This window comes from Sturnira hondurensis, unplaced genomic scaffold (genome assembly GCF_014824575.4).
Source record: "Sturnira hondurensis isolate 20B ecotype Veracruz unplaced genomic scaffold, ASM1482457v3 Scaffold0014099, whole genome shotgun sequence".
NCBI classification, from domain to species: domain Eukaryota; kingdom Metazoa; phylum Chordata; class Mammalia; order Chiroptera; family Phyllostomidae; genus Sturnira; species Sturnira hondurensis.
In genome coordinates, this window is record NW_028086730.1 from 1,778,752 (window position 1) to 1,798,629 (window position 19,878).

At 60.1% G+C, this 19,878-nt stretch overlaps 1 protein-coding gene across 1 annotated transcript; it reads right to left on the reverse strand.

Moving 5' to 3' along the window:
- Positions 1 to 1,281: 1,281 nt before the first annotated feature.
- Positions 1,282 to 14,107, reverse strand: LOC118998412 (actin-85C-like). Its single transcript, XM_037062618.1, has 8 exons — positions 13,994 to 14,107; positions 12,003 to 12,131; positions 11,188 to 11,298; positions 8,229 to 8,313; positions 5,106 to 5,267; positions 3,362 to 3,550; positions 2,240 to 2,421; positions 1,282 to 1,425 (listed from the first exon to the last, which is right to left on the reverse strand). The coding sequence occupies exons 1-8, from the start codon at positions 14,105 to 14,107 to the stop codon at positions 1,282 to 1,284; spliced, it is 1,116 nt and encodes a 371-aa protein (XP_036918513.1).
- Between the last annotated feature and the right edge of the window lie 5,771 nt (positions 14,108 to 19,878).

Genomic DNA, 19,878 nt, shown 5'->3' on the forward strand with positions numbered 1-19,878 from the left:
TGACCCAGGCTGAGTGCGTCTGACTCTGATTCTGTGCACAAAGGACGGCGGTGCGAACAGAAAATGAGAGTGCCGCAGACTGTTTTCTGATTTTATTGAAAACTCAACGCGGCCCTGGCTGGGATTTCAGTCGCTTGGAGTGTTGTTCGGTGCACCGCAAGGTGGTGGGTTCGAGTTCTGGTCAGGGCACACACTCCCGTTGCAGGTTCAATCCCCAGTCGGGGCGTGTTTGAGAGGCGCCTGATCGATGTTGCTCTCCCATATCGATTTCTCTCTCCCTGTCTCTCTCTCTCTCAAATCAATGAAAACATCCTCAGGTGAGGATTTAAAGGAAAACCCATGCCGACCTTCAAGATGTTTTGCCTCGTCTGTGCAGATCGATCGACGTCGCCGCTGTTCACTACCGCCCAGCACGGGGAGTAGGCGTCCACCACGCTCTGTCCCGGGCTGGCCCCGTGTCTGTGCAGACACTGCAGTGGGTGTCGAGGCAATGTCCCCTGTTGGGTGGGTGACAGCCACTGCGGCAAAGGTCAGGGCCCGGCCCGCCCTGTCCAGAGCACCTGTGACAGCGAGCGAGGGCTCCTGCTTCACGTCCCACCAGCAGGGCACCAGCTTCCCATTTCTCCACCTCTGGCCGACACTTGTTCCTTGTGTTTTGACGACCACCCTTGTTGGGGGGGTGCAGTGCTGTCTCACCGTGGCTCCGAGGGCGGCTGTGGTCACACTTGTGTGTCTCAGATTGCCCTGGCTGCTGGGTGCCAGGACTCAGGGGCCCCTGGGTGGGGGGGCAGTGGCAGAACCCCAGCGACAGCCAACAGAGGGGCCACTCGGGAGAATGGCGGCATGGGGAGAAGCGGCGGGATTCTACACAGTCTGCAGGAAGAATCAGTGAATTGATTGACAGGTGGCTGTCAGAGAGAAAAGTCAGGAACTGCTCCAAGGACCCTGGCTGAGCGATGCCAGGGTGACACTGTCACTCACCGGGTCAGAAACGACAGCTGGCTCGGGGCGTGTTGATCGTGATGTGACCTTCTCGCCCCCTCTAGACCTGGCTGCCTCTGCTCGGAGGAGTCAAAGCCACGTGCACCCACAGGGCGAAAAGACTCGTGGCCCGTATTCCTGCGAGCTGCCCCCCCGCCCACCCGCGAGAAGCGAAATATCTCTTTGACTCTTATGATTTTGCGTGAATTTTATTTCTTGAGCACCTGCTTATTCTGTTCTCAGCCACCGTGACGCAGGCCAAGGGTGGCGCTGGTGGGACAGGGTCCGGGGAGCGGCCAGTCAGATGGACCGCCTGCTGACCACAGAGGAACCGAGGTCCTGGTACTCCTTGCTGGTGACCCACATGTCCTTGAAGGTGGAGAGGGAGCACAGTATGGAGCCGCCCACCCAGGCACCGTATTTGGAGAAGGGGCAGGTGGACACCTGGATGGGGTCGAGGAAGAGGAGAAAGGGGGGAATGGGGGAGGGGAGGGGGAGAGAGGGGGTCGGGGCAGAGAGCCAGAGACACCAAAATCAAAACACGCCTCTAAACTGGGGTCACAAAGTCCGAGCTCTGAACCAACCTCTCCCCCCGGAAAATGCAGCTCCTTCCACCCTTCAAAGGCGTTGACAGGCCACTTCCCACCCCCGCAGCCGCCTCGGGTCCACACTAAAACGCATGGCACGTTTATACCCATATAACATGTATGTGTAAGCATTTTGTATTTTGAGGAAACATTTTAAAATGCAGATAAGCAAAATAAAAATTCCCAAGCACTCCAAGGTGGAGAGACCTCCCTCTACGCCCGGCCTTGCCGTGTAGCCCCTCAGCCCGGCTCTCGTTCCCCGCACTCACACCCACCGACCGACCGAGGCTGACCAGTCTGGCTGTCCTCCCCGCCCCCCTGCTGGGGCGGCAGCGCCCTGCCCAGGTTGGGCCTCCGCGGAGCTGGGGGAGGGGCCATCTCCACCCCCACCGGCCCTCAGGATGCCTGTGGCTCTGGAAGGTTCAGTGCACTGCCTCCAGGTCAGAGTCATCTGCTCATGTTCACGGACTTGCCCACGGGCCCTGGCTGTCGGCACAGACCTACTGATGGTCCCGGCAGGCGGGACACGTGCGTGAGGAGGGGAAGGGGCGGGAAGGAGAGCCCACACCGACCAGGACAGCCCGAGGTGGTGGTACCCAGGTGGGCGGGGAAGTGGGCCATCCGCTGTCTGCCCTGGGTGGCTGTCTGCCCTGGGTGGCTGGGGGACCTACATCCACAGTGATGGTAGGTGACACCAGCGCGGACAGTTCCCTCTGCATCCGGGACCTCAGGCCAGAGCAGGAGCCGGTGCCGCCAGACAGCACGATGTTGTTGAAGAGGATCTTCCAGAGGGCGGGGTCGCAGGAACTGATGCTGCGGAAGGCGATCACGTGGACGCCCAGGCTGTGCCTCCCTGTGCGGGCGGGAGGGCGGGAGGGGGCGGGAGGGGGCGAGGCCTGAGTGGCGGGGGCCCCACCGTTTCCTGTCTGCCCTGCCCGGGCGCTGGGCCCACCCAACACCCATCTAAAACCTCTACGCTGGACCCACTTTTCAAGCTCCCTCCCTGTCTGCGGTTTTGCGTTTCTGCCTTAATTGTCTTAAATTCAGGACATTTTGTAAGTAGCTGGAATATAAATAATGCACCAGGAGAGGCTTGCCGCCCAGCCTGGCCACACTTGACCAATAGCTAACACTCCTCCTGGGGTCCCTGGGCCGTGAAAGGGGATAATATGAGAGTAGGGAAGGACGATAGGCTACGGCCCCCGTGCGACCGCCAGCTAAGGGACAGGCACACAGTAGGTGCTTAGGAAGTGGCCGTGGACATCAGAGGAACTTCTGAAGTGCTGGGTGCTGACTTGCTACTATTTGCTACTCAAAAGAGCATCCGCCCCAGCCACCTCCTCTTCTCTGACACCGTGTCACCCTGTCCGTATCTGAGTCCGCCTCAGTCCCTCCCCTCTGTCCCCCCACCCCCGTCCCTCCCCTCGGGCTCACCTATGAGGTTGGTCTGGAAAAGCACTTCGGGGCCGAAGAACCTCTCCTGGCCGAGCGTGACCTCGCGGCCGTCGGGCAGGAGGCATTTCTGTGTGGGGGGAGGCGTGGGGGCTTCGACTCTCTCCTTGTCAAAGTCCAAAGCCACGTAGCAGTGTTTCTCTTTCAAGTGCCGGANTTAGGAAGTGGCCGTGGACATCAGAGGAACTTCTGAAGTGCTGACTTGCTACTATTTGCTACTCAGAAGAGCATCCGCCCCAGCCACCTCCTCTTCTCTGACACCGTGTCCCCCTGTCCGTATCTGAGTCCGCCTCTGTCCCTCCCCTCTGTCCCCCCACCCCTGTCCCTCCCCTCGGGCTCACCTATGAGGTTGGTCTGGAAAAGCACTTCGGGGCCGAAGAACCTCTCCTGGCCGAGCGTGACCTCGCGGCCGTCGGGCAGGAGGCATTTCTGTGTGGGGGGAGGCGTGGGGGCTTCGACTCTCTCCTTGTCAAAGTCCAAAGCCACGTAGCAGTGTTTCTCTTTCAAGTGCCGGATGTACTCCCGGTCCCCTGGGGACGAGGAAGAGGGCCAGGTGGAAGCGGGAGGCGGTGTGGGACAGGCTCACGCACGCGTGTCCCCCCAGGGAGCGTCTCCCCGGAGACTCAGCTGCCCATAGGGGCACGAATGGCGCTGCTGCATCTGTCTCTGCTTTCTCCTCCTCAGCTGCCAGCTGCACTGGGGCCGGGTTTGTGGAGGAGAAGGCGGAACCGAGACAGGTGCAAGGGGATGCAAGCGTTTGAAAAACGCCCGCGTTTGAGGGTGAACCCACTCCCTATGCGTGTCTGGGGGCTGGAACCTCCGATTCAATTTCAGGTGTCCCAACCCCACCCACGAGCCACTCACAGCGGCCCCTCCTCTGCCGGGCCGAGCTGAGCCCCTCCCCTGGCAATGTCAGGAAGGGCACACGCCGACCCTTCTGGGTGACAGACGGGTGACAGACGGCAGATTTCAGGCCCAGCTGTGCCTTCTTGCATCAGTTTGAGATTTCATTTATCACGGCTTGAGTGTGGGTCAGCGGGCACCCCCGAAGCAGCTCTCCTGGGAATCGGACGGATGCTTCAGCCCGCGGGCATCTGGCTTCCAGCTCGCCCCCTCCGCCTCACCTGGTCTTGCCCTGGTCTTCCTAGTTCCCACCCGCCACCCTCGTGGGTTCCTTCTCGACTCTTTCCCTCCAGCAACTGAGGCTCAGCCATGCCCTTCTCTGCTCTTGGCCTCCGGGACACGGCACACCCCTGGCATTTCCCCTTGCTCACCTACTTCGGGTTTGGTGTTACGTAAGTTCATTCTCCACTTAAAAAACCTTCCTTTTCCTCATCCACAAGGATGGGATTCACCGTCACTCAGAACTGTCGAGAGGACGAGAGGAGGCGATGCCGGCACAGACCCTGTTAGACACCCGCTCCGTCCCAGCCGAGCCCTCCGCTCTCTGTGCTTCTGCTCCGACCACTGCTGTTCCGAGGGCCTTGCACTTCTCTTGGCGTGGACACAGGCCTCGTGCCTGAGAAGCCCAGACTGTGTGACACTGGGTTGTAGGCTGGCGTGGGGGTGGCGTCCGAACCAGGGACCAGGTGAGCGGGGACAGGCACTTGTGCACCTGGTGTCCTTGGTTCACATCCTAGCAGCTACTGGTCAAGGGACGTGCACGTCACCTAAATGTCCTAAGCCTCTTCCTCCTGCAGCAGAGAGCCTTGATCTCCATCACGGTGTCGTGGTGTGAAGCAATGAAAGGTTGTCTGGGAAGTGTTTACTGAGCCCAGTACCTTGTACAGGACACACACTCTGTAGCTGATCGTCACTGTCATCATTTCAGCACCACCACCATCAGCATCGTCACCATCGTCGTCACCACCATTGTCATCACCACCACCACCATCACCAACACCATCACCACCATCATTCTCACCACCGTCACCCACAACTGTGTGTCCGTAGACACAGATGGGTGGTTGTTGGAACTCGGATGATGGTCGAGCAGCCTTAGCTTCACACTGAGGGCTGTAGGCCGAACAGCCACGACAGTGTGGCCCAGGGACTGGTTCCGCTGGCCAGCTCAGCGCTGCCCACCTGTGCCCACCAGCGAGTTCCCCTTGGCCGACAGCAGCTGCATGAGGTACAAGGTTATGTCTTGGCCGGCTACATCCATCTTCATGGTCGACTGGGGCAGGGGACAGCCTTCGGTGATGGGCACGAAGGACGTCATCCCTTCTCCGGACTCGATGGTTGTTCCTGCACAAGAGAGCACCCTGGCATCGCACACACAGGGCACGGCCTCCCTCGCCAACTGGCGAGACGGCGGGGCCGGCGCAGTTGGACGGGGATGCTTCACGTCTGGGGGGCATGCCGTCTTCCCTGAAGCCGGTGCACTGGGCAGAGGGCCTCTGGTCAGACGCGGGCTGACCACTTTGGACAGCAGTCCACAGACGCCCCTGCTGACCCAGACACGCACGCAGAGCAGCAGGTGCCGAAGAGGAAAACTGCCCGCGTGCCGAGTGGACACGGCACTCTGTGCTCCCCGGCAGGCCCCGGAGTGTCGGGCGTCCGAATGCCATGGGGGAGGCATGGGGTTCAGTGCGCCGGGGAACCAGCGTGCGCTGTGCCAGTCAGAGAGGGTGTGGCGTGGTGACGGGGACACGTGGCCTCATTTTGTGTAAAACAACTCCTTCTGGGTCCTCCCATAGCTGGCTAGGGCCTGGGTCATTGGCTTTCACTCTCTGAGCCTGGTAATAAAAAACTTCAAGTTTAAAGGCAGCAAAATGAATTAAGATGACCACAGCTAGCCACAATGGGGAAAGGGGCAGCCCCCCCCTTTTGCCAGAAATACCTCAAAAAAGAGGGCACAGTACAGGGTACAAGTTTCAAGATATTGGACTTCAGGCAATGAGGGACAATGGTCCCTTAGAGGCCGTACACCACCTGACAAACAAGGAGAGACCGTCACCCCTGACACCCACCGACACTAAACTCCTAAGCACAAGCTTAGCAAATTGAGTCCGACTGTACATCAGAGGTCAGTAAGACGGAGGTCAGTGCACCAGAGGCCAGCCCAGGCTGTTCACCACATGAAAGAACTGAGGGGAAAATCTGTGTCATTGAATCGGCCGTTGCAGGAAGCGCCTCTGACGAAATTCAACGTCCGTCCATTCATTAGAAACCCTCGCTGTCATCCCGGACAACCTGCTCGCCTTGATAAAGCCAGCCCACGAAACCCCGCCGCTGACGCTGAACCCACCAGTGAGACACGACCTCCCTCTGCGATCAGGCACAAGACACACCTTGTGCTGCCGGTTCTCGCCGGAGCCACAGGGTGGGAATGGACCGTGAGGAGTGTCCTGTTTGGGGATGAAGAATAGACACCATGGTCACCGGAGGAGAAGATTCTGATAAATCTACAAGAAGAGGTAGCAGCCACACACAGGAGTCTAGTTAGGGTACCAGACAGAGTGTCAACACACAAGCACCAGGAACAATCCGAAGCTGAAGTACAGATGTCGTTTGCACCGAGGACTCGCCCGCCGTGTTCATCAGTTGGAAGACTCGGTGTCGCGAAGATGTTAGCCCTCCCCCAATTAGTCTGCAGATTCAACGCCATTCCAACCAAACCCCAAAGAAGCTCTGGGGTTTGAAGTTGACAGACTAAAACGGAAACGTAAAGAACTCGGCCTGGCCAGCACATTACCCGAAAGAAGAGACCAAGGGTGTCACGCTAACACTATCTCCTCTGGAGACTCAGAAAGCCACAGCGATGAAGAGCGTGTGCACTGTCAGCGCAAGGACAGGTCGGTAGGACCGCGGAAGGACCGAAACGTGCCGGCACGTCACACACGTCGAGGAGCGACTTCCCGACGGCTGTGCTGAGGCAATTCCAGAAGGAAGCGTAGTCTTTCCGACCAGTAACGTGGGACAACGGGCCCTTTGCACGAAAAAGCTCCGCTCGCACCTCGAAGGGAAGGAAAGCGTGTTGGAAACGGGCCCAGCGCTCAAGGTGTGACCACGGATTGTAGAACTGTCGGCGGAAACTGGCAGAAGGCCTCGGATCAGCGCAGATTGCTGCGACGTGACACCAGATCGATGACCCGCGGAGAACCAAACCCATAAGATGGACCATTAAAGTGGAAACCTCTCGCCGGCCAGAGACGCGGCGGGAGGCGGAAAGTCAAGCCACAGACTCGGAGCCAACGGCTGCAAACACGTCTGATGGAAGGTGCTCCCGGGATGCCGAGAGATCCCTCCGCCCGCACTCGGCTGCAGTAGCCATACCGGTGGTAAATAAACTCACAGAGACACGCTCCCTGTCACCGGTTGCTAGGGAAATACAAACCAAACCATGTGTGATACCACTGCACACCTGTCAGAGTGGCTAAAATTCAAAGACGGACCATTCCAAGTGCTGACGAGAATGTGGAGGAACTGGAGCGCTCACACAAGGCCGGAGGAATGCCGGGCTTTGGCAACGAGCTTGGCAGGTTTTTTGAAAAGTTAAGCATCCACCTGCCCCACAAACCAGCTGCCTCATGCCTCGATATTCACCCAAACGACATGAAGGCATCTGTCCACGCAAGCCTTCCCCACACATGTTCACCCAGCTTCATGGATAACGGCCTGGATCTCGAAACAACCCGAACGTCCATCAGAGCTCAGTAGATAAGCAGGTCACGCAGTGAAGTGCAACTCGGCAACAGGAAGAAACGAACTACTGACACAAACAACAATCTCCAAACAACTACGCTGAGGGGAAAGCCATATAAAATGCACACATGCCCAGTGATTGCCTTTATACGAAATTCCAGGAAGTGCAATCTCATCTCTTGGGACAGACTGGTGACCTGGGGCAGGCTGGACTGGGGGCAGCGTGGGTGGGGGTGGCAGACAAACGTGCAGAGGTGACGGGTATGTTCCTTATCTTGGCTGTCCTGAGGATATCATGAGTGTGTCCCTGTGTCAAAGCTTAGGGAAGGGTGCATCCTAATCACGGCACAAGACTGTACGTCCATCACCTCGATGCAGCTGCCACAGGGGGACACGAGAGTCCAGTGGGAGGGAGCTGTCTGCCCAGGAGGGACGGAGAGGGGAGGAGGCCGGGAAAGGGCTGGCAGGTGTGCGATCGGAGGACTGTTCTTTCCTTTCACGGGTGCGGGGAGGGAGTGGGCAGCCAAAGCGAGAGGGCGGGGCTTCCGCAGGGCCACTCACCCCAGGTCAGGCCGGAGGCATAGAGAGAAAGGACCCCTTGGTTGGCCAAATACAGGGCAGGCACGTTGAAGGTCTCGAACAGGATCTGTGGGGCAGCATTGAGGGGGCTCGCAGCCAGGCCGGCAGGCTGGAGGCACCCGCCCCCCTCCCTCAGAGAGGTGCAGCGACAGGGCCGGGGAGCCTGGACACGTCGGCCCCGTATCTGTGGGGCGCCGAGGCCCGGCCGACCACTTGTGTCACGGCAACAAGAGCTAATGGCCGCGTGTCAACTGCAGGCCAGACACCTGGTCCCAGCGTGGCAGGTCGAGACAGGGTGCTGCCCGTATACGGGGCCAGAGGGGCAGCAGGAGAGACACAACCTTGCTCTTTCTGCCCTTGGTGACTGCCCTCTGGCATTCGAAATTGGACCCCCGCCGCCTTGTCCACGCGAGAGACCCGGGACAGGAAGGTGAGGGAGCAGGTGGCCAAGGAGGGGTGTGGACACGGGCTGCGAGACATGGTGGGGCCCTGGCTGGGGGACAAGTGAGTCTCCTTCGGGACAGGTGCACTGTGGCCTACGGGGTTAAAGGTTCTGTGGCTGGCAGGACCCCACACAGTCCCCAGGAGAGGTGACAGCTGATTTTGTGGGGTGCAGCTCCAAACCAGAGGTGGCTGCCAGGAGGGGCCACGGAGGCTGTGGCCGGGGGTGGTGGGGATGTGCTGAGACTGGCTGTGAGGCCAGCCCGGGTCTGTGTGACCGTTCATTTCACGTGTCGATGTGGCTGGGCTGTGGGGGTGGACGCCGGACACTCGGATCATTGTTTCCTAGGTGAGTCCCTGAGGGGGTTGTGGGCGAGGGTCCCATTTGAGTGGACACTGAGTACAGCAGATGGCCCCCCACAACAGTGTGGGTGGGCCTCGTCCAGTCAGCTGAGGGTCTGAGTGGAACGAAAGGTCCGACCCTCCCCCAGAAGAGAGGGAGTTCCTTCTGCCCTGGGAACTGGGACACTGCCTTCTCCTGCCTCTGGCTCGGACCTGACCCCTCGGCTCCCCGGGGGCTCCAGCAAGCTGCCTCGCCAGGCTCTCCAGGACCACGCGAGCCGGGTCCTGGCGACTGAGCTGTCCCCACGTGTGAGTCTCCTCCTGCTGTTTCTCCGGAGGCAGTTTGGGGCAGCACATCCCCTCAGGGGGAGGACATACTGCCTCCCTCCCCTCTGCCAGCTCACAGGGGCCCCGACAGGCACGGGGCGCTCCCCAGGCAGGGACCTGCTGTTTCCAGGCTGTGGGCCTTGGGCCGGTCCCATGGAGCCCAGCTGCAGGCCACCTCCCTCAGGGCTCTGCTTTAACCAGGTGGCAGCTGACGCCTGCGCTGTGGTTCCCAGCGTCTCATCTCGGCCGCAGTACGGCCTCCCCTGTGTGCACGGTGCCGTGGGCCACTGGGGCTGCCCGCAGGGTTGCCGCTCACCGAGGGACTCGGGGCCAGGTGGCGGACCCTACATCCTCACTGGGAGAAGCCCTGGGCCGTCACCCCTGTCCCCTGCACCCACCAGCCTCGTGTCTCCACTGCTGCCCCGTCACAGGCTCAACCCCCCGGTTCAATCCCGGTCAATCTGACCAGCACACACCACCAACTCATTCCTCCAGGGCAGCCCAGGGTTGGGCTCCAGGAAGGAGGGGCTCCGGGAAGGAGGGGCTCTGGGGTTCCTCAGTCAGGGCCGAGGTCCAGACAGGACCCCGCATGGCAGGGATGCGGGCCAGACCGCGTGGGCCCAGAGGGTCTGCAGCCCCTCACCCTGGGACCCTGGCCCAATGACTCCCACTCCCGAACCCTTAACGTCTCCATCCGGGCAAAGGGGCTACTGCTCACCCTGCCCCAGAGGGACGCACAGTGACATTAACAATTGGCAGCAGCCCTCAGCCCCGGCCCGTCTGACAAGGCACTGTCCGTGGGAGCCGTCCTCCCCGCCCAAATGGCGAAGGGGGCGTTTCTCTCCGGGCTGTGATCTCACTGAGCAAAGCAAAGACGACACCCAAGGGAGGCCAGCCCCAACCCTGCCCAACACCTGAACACTTACTTACCTGAGACACTTTCTCTTTGACGGACGGGGCGACTGAGGGCGGTTCAGTGAGCAGCAAAGGGTGCTGTTCTGGGGCGGCGCACAGCACCCGGTAGAAGGAGTGATGCCAGATCTGGGGGGGGGACAGGGCGAGACACGGGGAGACTCAGGGAGACTCAGGGAAACTCGGGGAGACTCGGGGAGACTCAGGGAGACACGGGGAGACTCGGGGAGACTCAGGGAGACTCAGGGAAACTCGGGGAGACTCGGGGAGACTCAGGGAGACACGGGGAGACTCGGGGAGACTCAGGGAGANCTCGGGGCCAGGTGGCGGACCCTACATCCTCACTGGGAGAAGCCCTGGGCCGTCACCCCTGTCCCCTGCACCCACCAGCCTCGTGTCTCCACTGCTGCCCCGTCACAGGCTCAACCCCCCGGTTCAATCCCGGTCAATCTGACCAGCATACACCACCAACTCATTCCTCCAGGGCAGCCCAGGGTTGGGCTCCAGGAAGGAGGGGCTCCGGGAAGGAGGGGCTCTGGGGTTCCTCAGTCAGGGCCGAGGTCCAGACAGGACCCCGCATGGCAGGGATGCGGGCCAGACCGCGTGGGCCCGGAGGGTCTGCAGCCCCTCACCCTGGGACCCTGGCCCAATGACTCCCACTCCCGAACCCTTAACGTCTCCATCCAGGCAAAGGGGCTACTGCTCACCCTGCCCCAGAGGGACGCACAGTGACATTAACAATTGGCAGCAGCCCTCAGCCCCTGCCCGTCTGACAAGGCACTGTCCGTGGGAGCCGTCCTCCCCGCCCAAATGGCGAAGGGGGCGTTTCTCTCCGGGCTGCGATCTCACTGAGCAAAGCAAAGACGACACCCAAGGGAGGCCAGCCCCAACCCTGCCCAACACCTGAACACTTACTTACCTGAGACACTTTCTCTTTGATGGATGGGGCGACTGAGGGCGGTTCAGTGAGCAGCAAAGGGTGCTGTTCTGGGGCGGCGCACAGCACCCGGTAGAAGGAGTGATGCCAGATCTGGGGGGGGACAGGGCGAGACACGGGGAGACTCAGGGAGACTCAGGGAGACTCAGGGAAACTCGGGGAGACTCGGGGAGACTCAGGGAGACACGGGGAGACTCAGGGAGACTCGGGGAGACACGGGGAGACTCAGGGAGACACGGGGAGACTCGGGGAGACTCAGGGAGACACGGGGAGACTCGGGGAGACACGGGGAGACACAGTGAAGTGTGGTGAGGTCATCCAAGTGCTCAGCGTACCTACAAGCAGACAGCCTGCCTGCGAGCAGCTCCTTTGGGGGCATATGCAACATGACTCAGCCCGGGGAGTGGGCGCTCTGAGAGCATGGGGGTGCAGATCTGGCCAAGGTCCCACCCCTGCACCCCCCAGGTGCCGGGCAAGTGGCTGAACCTCCGAGGGCCCAGTTCCTCTGCTGTAAAGCAGACCGTGTCCCCCGCCTCACAGATGAAGAGGACTGGGGAACAGGACCCCAGAGTATGCGTTCCCCGGAGCCACAGGGTCAAGTCCCACAGACGGAGGCTGAAACCACAGACATTAATGTCCCCTGCCCTGGAGGCTGGAAACCCAAGATCAAGGTGGCGGCAGGGACGGGGAGCTAAGCCACTGCGGGAGCCCTGGGTGCTGGCGGGACGTCCCTCCCCAGGTGCCGAGGCGGCAGGGGCCCTATGACCAGGCCGCACCCCAGCAGAGTGGCAGCCCACCTTCTCCATGTGGTCCCAGTTGGTGACGCTGGCCCGGGAGATGGGGTGCAGCAGGTTGAGCTCCCCCAGTCGGCTCTGCACCTCGCTCCCCAGGAACCAGTCCTCCTCGTCCAGGCCTACCAGCGGACCCTGGAAAATGGGGCGAGACAGGTCTCGAGGGCGGGCCACCTACACTCAGCCTGTGCGTGCGGCCCCATGGGCTGTGACGGGGGCTGCGACCTGCTATCGGGGACAGCTCTGATCCCAGTGCTGGCCTCTGTGTTCCTCTCTGGGCTGACAAATGCCCTGAGAGGTCTCAGCAAATGCCCTGTGAGGGTCAAGTGCTCCCGAGGGACCACTGCTGGGATGCCCGGGTGGCCCACAGTGACATGAGGACACGGGGGTGACCACAGAGCAGGCGGGGGATGGAGGGACAGTGTGCAGGGAGGCACCAGCTTCCGCATTTGCTCTGGGATGTCGGCAGGGAGAGGGTCAGCAATGGAATTTAATTTCTGCCGTTTTTAGGAAGAGGAACCTAGCTACTCTCAGACCGAACTGTATGTTCCATCACTCAGGGGCCATGCCAGTGGCCCCGGGCTAATCTGGGCCCACCTACGAGCAGACACCAAGGCCGGATGCGGGAGTGAGAGAGCACGCAGAGGGCGCCGGGCACCCAGGACAGACCTCTGGTCACTGTCCCAATCTGGGCCAGGGCGCCGCAGAGAGGTCTGGGCAGGGGGCCTGGGGCGCTCTGTCTCTGAGGAAAGGCTGGGCCTGGCTGTCGGGAGTTCTGGAGCCAAACTCACTGTCAGAGCAGCCCTGTGTCTCCCGAGGGGTCTGCCTGGATCTCCCTGCCCTGCTCAGTGGGCGGCCTTGGTGCCGAGACACCAAGCTGCTCCAGTGCCCTGGGCCCAGGAGCCGGGCTGCAGAGTGCGGGGCAGGGACAGCGCCACACTGTGGCAGCAACCTGCTGCGATGGTGCCGGGAGTTTCAGAGACAGGCCCCCTGTCAGGCCTCGCTCTTGGGCCCACTCTGGAGGCCGCCGCAGCCAGTTGCACGGAGCTTTCACATCTCAGGGACCCACTGTTTAGGTGGAGAGCTATGGACGTGGGGTGAGACCCCCCAACAGCGAGCCCCGGAAGCTGCTGGCCTTCTGGGAGCCTCGGCCCTGGTGCCGGTCACATGGGTCATTGACACCCACAGCGCTCCTCGGGCAATGTCATTGGGAAAATCAGGATTAGGTGGAGTCACCCCCCCCCCCATTCTCACATGTCAGTAAAAAGGCAGGACAGAATGCCCTACAGACAGAGCCCCGCCCAGTGCCCCCCGCTGTCCCCACCATCCTCCCGTCTTGGAGGCTCCATGTCAGCTGCCCCTGGGCAGTAGTGGGCCCCTGTGTGTGCTCAGCACCCACACCGCTCTTGTAAGGGAGAAAGGCAGCCCTGGCTGGTGTGGCTCAGTGTACTGAGCGCCGGCCTGCAAACCAAAGGGTTGCCAGTTCAATTCCCAGTCAGGGCACGTGCCTGGGTTATGGGCCAGGTCCCAGTAGGAGACACAAAAGAGACAATCACACATTGATGTTTCTCTCCCCCTCTTTCTACCTCCCTTCCCCTCTCTCTGAAATTAAATAAAATCTTTTTCTTAAAAAAAGGCAAAAAGCGCCCAGATGGGCAGTGTGGTTCCTTCTGCGCAACTGTCTGCTTCTCCAACTTGCAAGACCAGCTAGCCCCGTCCAAGCCTGTGGTCCTCGCAGACCAGCCCGGTACTGAGCAGTCAGCTTAGAGATACGAGCCCTTGTCCCCCAGCCTGCTGAGGCAGAGACGGGGCGGGGGGGGGCACCGGTCCTCTGGGTTTACTGACCCAGCACCCAGCATGCCACCGCCGCTGCCCCAGGCCCCCTGCCTGCTCTGAGGGTTTGACGGGGCCAGCCTGTGGGAGGGGACAGGGCTGTCAGCCCGGTGGCCACCCAGAGGCCCAGCACCACCCTGGGGAGGACCCCCCCCATCACTCACGTCGTGCCGAAGTTTCCCAAGGATGGTCGGGAACACGGCCAGGGGCTTCTCCATCCCCGAGTAGCCCACCTTGCTGAAGCCGGAGCCGTAGTCACAGATGAGGGGCACGTTCATGGTGCTGGGTGTGACCAGGGCGGGGCTGTGGGGGTTATTTGTGCGCTTTGCAAGGCGCTCACCCCAGGCCAGACTCTGCCAGGTGTGGCCTCAGGCCCAGAGCTCACAGGATGCACGGTGTTCCCCGCTTGGCCTTGCAGGAGGCTTCCCACACCCAGGGCTGGCCCTCCGGGGGGCGAGCCCCCGTCTGTGTGCTGTGGCAGCTTGCTGGGAAGGGTGGGCTTTCGGTGACCCTGACAAGGGATGGCCCTGGAGAAGAATGGCCATGGTGAGCTCCCCTAGCACTTTTTTCTTTCTTTTTTAACCCCCACCTGAGCTATCGTTTACTGATGACAGAGACAGAAGGAGAGAGAAACTTCAATATGAGAGAGAAACAGCGATCAGCTGCCTTATGTAGGTACCCTGACCAGGGATCGAACCCACAACCGTTCAGCTACAGGACTCTGCTCCAACCCACAGAGCCAGGCTGGCCAGCATAGAGGAAGTGTGCTTTAACAGCTGGAGGAAGAAGAAGCAGTGTCGAGAGAAAACAACCCCGCTAACACACAAAGCAGTCCCAAGGTGCCCCCCCCCCAGTGCCTGCTGCCCCGGCACAGCCCCTCCCTCTCACTGTGAGCACCCACCAAGAGGCACGGCCCCTATGGGTCTGACTCTCAGGGGGGTTTCTGGTTATTCAGCAGTTGTAGGTCTGGTTCAGTGGCACTTTCTCTTCCTATTAAAACAAGAAGAAGATTCCGAAAGAGTTTAACTAAACTTCGAAACACCCAGGCCAGGGCGGAGCTGCTGGCACAGAGAGCCACATGAGAGGGGCGCCTGCCAGCCCCTCCTCCCCCCAGGAAACAGACTGCTCCCCACAATCGAGTCCAAGGGATCTGAGCCCCAGGGAGCACCCATCTGCCAATACGCACACACCTCTCCAAAAGCCACAGCCTCTCTGCCTCCTTACACCCGGGCCTGGGGGCAGGGCCGGCAGCCCGCCCAACAATCACACTGTGCTGTAACAGCGGTGACCTCAGGGGGTAGTGCCAGCCAAACAGGCCCCCGCCTGGCCCTCTCAGGAGTTGTGTTTGCTTCCCACCTTTTTCTGTACGGGCTCTGTGGCTTCCAGTGCGTGGCCCTCCAGGCATGAGTCCTGCCCAGCCCACAGAAACGCCAGCCGCAGCGTGACCTCCCCGGGGCCTTCCCAGGGGAAGGAGAGCGGGGGCGGCTGCTGATCTTGGCTCGCTGGCTGGCCTGGCGCCTTCCTCACACAGACATACACCGGGGCAGGTGATACGGCACCTGCATTTCAGGGGACCGTGGGGGACCGGTCTCCCCTGCCTGCCCCGAGTAAGAGCATTAAGACACGGGCTGTTTCTGGTCCCCAGAAACTGCCACTGCCCAGCCCCCTTCCTCTGCCCAGCCCCCCGGGGACCATCCTCTGTCTTCTTCTCTGCATGTCTCATTTGCATTTTCCTGGTGACAGATGGCTCTGGGTGTGTCTTCATGTCCATCGGTCTCTTTGTCCAAGTCGTTTCTCATTGTTAAAAAGTCACTTACTTGTCCGGCCCTGGCCTGCTTGCTCAGCGGGTTAGATCATTGTCCCAATATGCCACGGTTGTGGGCTTAATCTGCAGCCACGACGCATACAAGAATCAACCGATGAAGGCATGAGTCAGTGTGACAGCAAATTGATATTTATTTTCCTTTCCTCTCTCTCCCTCTAAAAATCATTTTAAAAATTACCAAAAAAAGGTCATTTGTACCTTCTCTTCCTAAGCCCTCACATAGGCTGCACGCGAGCTCCCTCTGGTGGCCGAAAGGATCGTTGCGAATACCCCAGGACCGCCGTTGCGCTCTCTCCGAGGTGTCTGAGACCTTGCTCTTAGCTCTGCCGAAATGCAGGTTCTTTCTCTTAGCGGTTAGCGCTCCCATCTGGTGAGTCTTCGCCGCACCAAGATCAGTCTCTCGCTGTTTAAGATTTTCTTGGTTTACCTTTTATGTGTAGGTCAGTGATTGATCTCAATTTTTTTTTATGATGTGACTTAATTTTTCTCCTATGGGTATCTATGTGACCCCAAAGCCTGTATTTATTATTTTTTCACTAAAAATTTGCCATTTCAAAGCCCTCTTTCCCCTGAGACTTGCGAGGCTCCTTGTCACCTGGCCCCATCGACAGTGAGTAAGCATGGGACGTCCCTTCCCTGTGAGGCCCCCTTCATGTTCTCTTGAAACATCCATGGATGTCAGGGCATATTTTAACATTAAATTTTGATCTCAGAGTTTCTTGGTTTTGGATGCTCTAGGAAGAGTTTCCCCCCAAAATCTTTATGTCCCCGATTATTTTTTTGTGCTAGGGTAGGAATGAAACATTGACCTTGGATTCTGCAAAGTTGATAAGTTCCCTTATCATATTCTACAGATGCCTTTGGACTTCCTACATCCGCTGTTGTGCCAGAGGGTCTCCGAGGCCACCCTCAGGTTCAGTGACTTATGAGAGGACTTAGGGGACCAGCATGTTGCATACAAGGGACGAATCAAGGTCGGCTGAAGGAGCGGGCATGTGGGTGGCCCCTCCTGGTGCAGGCCCGAGGGGAGGCTGTGGTCCCCTGACCACACGGTGTGGACGGGCACCTGGGGCAGCTCATCAGACACTCAGTGCCCAGGACTTTTCTGGAGGCTGGTCACACACACAGCCCTGATGCACATCTCCAGGGCCCAGACACAGAAGGAAGGCAGGTGTCAGCAGAGGCCATGTCATTTTGACAAAGCCTCGGTTCAGGGGCAGCCACTCGTAGCCATCACGGCCACTGGGCACCCTGCTAAATCCTGTCCTCAGAGGCCACGCGGTGTCCTCCCCACAGACGGGCCCTTCCAGGGAGGCCAGGCTGCTGAGTTAGCTCTCTTGACACACCAGTCTTGTGAGCTGACTAATTGACTTAATTTTTTTTCTAACCTATGCCTTTCTGGGAGTGTTCCCGCCCTCTCGTCATCTCTGAGCTCTCTGGTCCAAATAAACAAGACGTGAGGGAGGCCACCCTTGCTGTGCCCTTTATCTTACGGGGGGACTTTGAAGTCAGTGTCTCGCCACAGAATACGATGCCAGCTGCAGGTTGTTTGGCGATACTTTATCAGGGGCAGAACGTTCTGTTTTAGTCTCAGTTTGCGGAGTTTTCATCATGAACCGGCATCTCACTTTGTGCAACTTTTTTCTCTTTATGTGAGCAAATGGTTTTTCTGCTAAGTTGTTTTGAATTCTCACCCAATGTCCACTGTTATCAGAGGGAGAGAGACAGACATCGACCTGCTGCCTCCTGTATGTGCCTTGGCCGGGGATCGAACCCGCAACCCAAGTGTGTGCCCTGATGGGGAATCGAACCTGCAACCTTTTGGTGCACAGGATGACACTCCAGCCAACCGAGCCACCCGGCCAGGGCCCTTTGTCTTCTTTGTTCTGGTCGTGTGGTGAATTACGTTGACTGTCTCTGGATGTTAAAGCAAGTTTGTGCTCCCAGGGCAGCCCGGGATTTCTGGAAATACCATGGGTTCAGCGTGCTGATAGGACACCTGAGGAGATCTGGTACCAGGTGTTGGAGAGTAACTCTGTTTTTTCATAACGCCCTTGCCAAGTTCTCTGCCGAGGGTTTTGCTGGCCTCTTAAAATGGGCCATGAGACGCCCTGCCACGCGTGCCCTGAGAGATGAGAAGATGTCTGCAGTTACATGGGCATTATTTCTTTAGAAACCTTGATGGAATCCACCAGTCAGTGCACCTGGGTCTGGTGTTTCTTAGTCGGAATATTTTTAAACAAACAATTCAATTTCTTTAACTGATAGAGAGCTATTCAAAATTTCGGTTTCTTCTTCGGTCCATTTTGACAAAGTCCGTTTCTCAAAGGAGGGTCGGTTCTCACTTCAGCCGAGTTGCCAGAATTACTGGCAGTGGGCTAGGACTGCCCCCACACCCCGCCACAGCTCCCCTGGCCCCCTCGTCTCGGGACCCCTGTCCTTGGCTCCTGTGCGGGGTGTGAAAACCGCGTCTCAGACGCGCTGCCCGGGTTTAGTTGTTTTGCCCCATCAGAGTTCGGTTCCCCTCTGCTTCCCTCCTGGTCTCGGGCTCCAGGAGAGGCGGGGCCGTTGTACCCACTCGGGGTCCCGCCTGCCTGCAGAGCTGCCCCGCAGAGGGTGGCGGGACCAGTGTGTGAGGTGCGCAGCCTGCCCGGCGGGGAGCCACAGCGGGGCGACGGCATTTCTCCTTTAAACACCCGGCCGGGGAGCAGCCGCCAGGTAGCGGTCGAATCCTGGGCGCAGGAAGGGCATGGCCTCTCTCGCCCCGCCCCACTCCCACCCACTTCTGGCTCCTGCCTCACCGATTGGTTGACCCTAAACACCCCCCCCCACCCCCCGCAGCCCGCGGAGCCAGCAGCCGCAGAGGCTGAAGCTCAAGGGGGCAGGAGTGCCCCCTGCCCTCGGGGAGCTGGCGGCCCGAGGCAGCTCGCGCAAGGCTGCCACCGGGACTGGCGGAGCCGTGGGAGCTGGTCCAAGTTCGCCCGGCTGGTTCCACCCTGGAAAAGCCAGTCTTCCACGGCAGAGAGCTGGACTCTGATCCTGGGAACCTCCCGTGGGGAGGGGCCTGGGAGCCGGAGAGCTGGGCTGAATCACCCGCAAGAGGCCAATCACCCGCAAGAGGCCGGAGGCTCTGACCTTGCGGGCAGCGGCCCCTCCGGAAGTGCCGGCTCGGGTTCCCGAACCTGCCCTGTCCTGGGGGGCGTCCACACCTCATGCGGCCCAGGGGACAGAGCCTTTTTCCTGAGGGGCACCACCTCTGCCCCCTAGCCTGTACAGAGCCTTCACCATCTCTCTGGTACCCGCCCCCAAGGCACAGTCCCGCAGTCCTTCCCCAGGGCAACGCAGGCCAGGGGTCCTCCCCTGAGGTCCAGGAACTGTGGCTTCACTGAGAATGGGATGTGCTTTGAGTGGCGTAGGCCAGCCTGTCCTAGTCTCAATGTGCACAAAGATGGGTCCCAGGTCCACCGGCCCTTGACTGAGGAGGGGCGGGCCTCATCCCACACAATGTGTACACAGGGGAGAATCGAGGGAGGGGGCACAGCCAGCCAGGTGCTTGCTGAACACACTGGGCTGGAGATAGAGTCGCCCACACACAGACCTTGCAAGCTGAGACAGGCACAACGCCCCTCTGCAGCTGGGCCACTGGCCCAGGGTCACACCGCTGCAGGTCGGGGAAGCCAAGCTCCAAGCTCACAACCATCCCACTCCAGCCTCCTCGCAGCGAACTCGCTCAGGGTCCGAAGGAGGAAAAGGTGTGGTCCACATTGCTCACGGCTGTCCAGGGCCGGGCTGCTGGCCCTGCTGGAATTCGCATCATTAGGGTGGCTTGTGACAAATACAGCCGCTGGGGACCCATCGTCCCCAAGCTGGAGAGGGCGGGGTGGGGCACCAGCACTGGGACCCATTGTCCAGTCAGGCAGATGGGACCCCAGCCCTGACCCCTGTGGGCCGCTCAGGAGGCCGCCGGTCTCTGCTTGGCCTGTTGTGACTTGAAGAATGGAGGCACCGCCCTGCCTGTCCCCTCTCTGACCCCTCCCTGTCCTGGGCTCAGGCTCTGGGTTCTCCCGGTGGGACGCAAGTCTGCACTCACCTGCTGGCATCTTTCACTTGCTTGGGGGGACAGGAGGCCCAGGCAGGACTTCTTCCAGGGGCGAATGGACAGACTCCCGCGCCCAGCACAAGAATGGCTACACCAGAGGGCCGCCGCCTGGGGGGAGGGCGCTC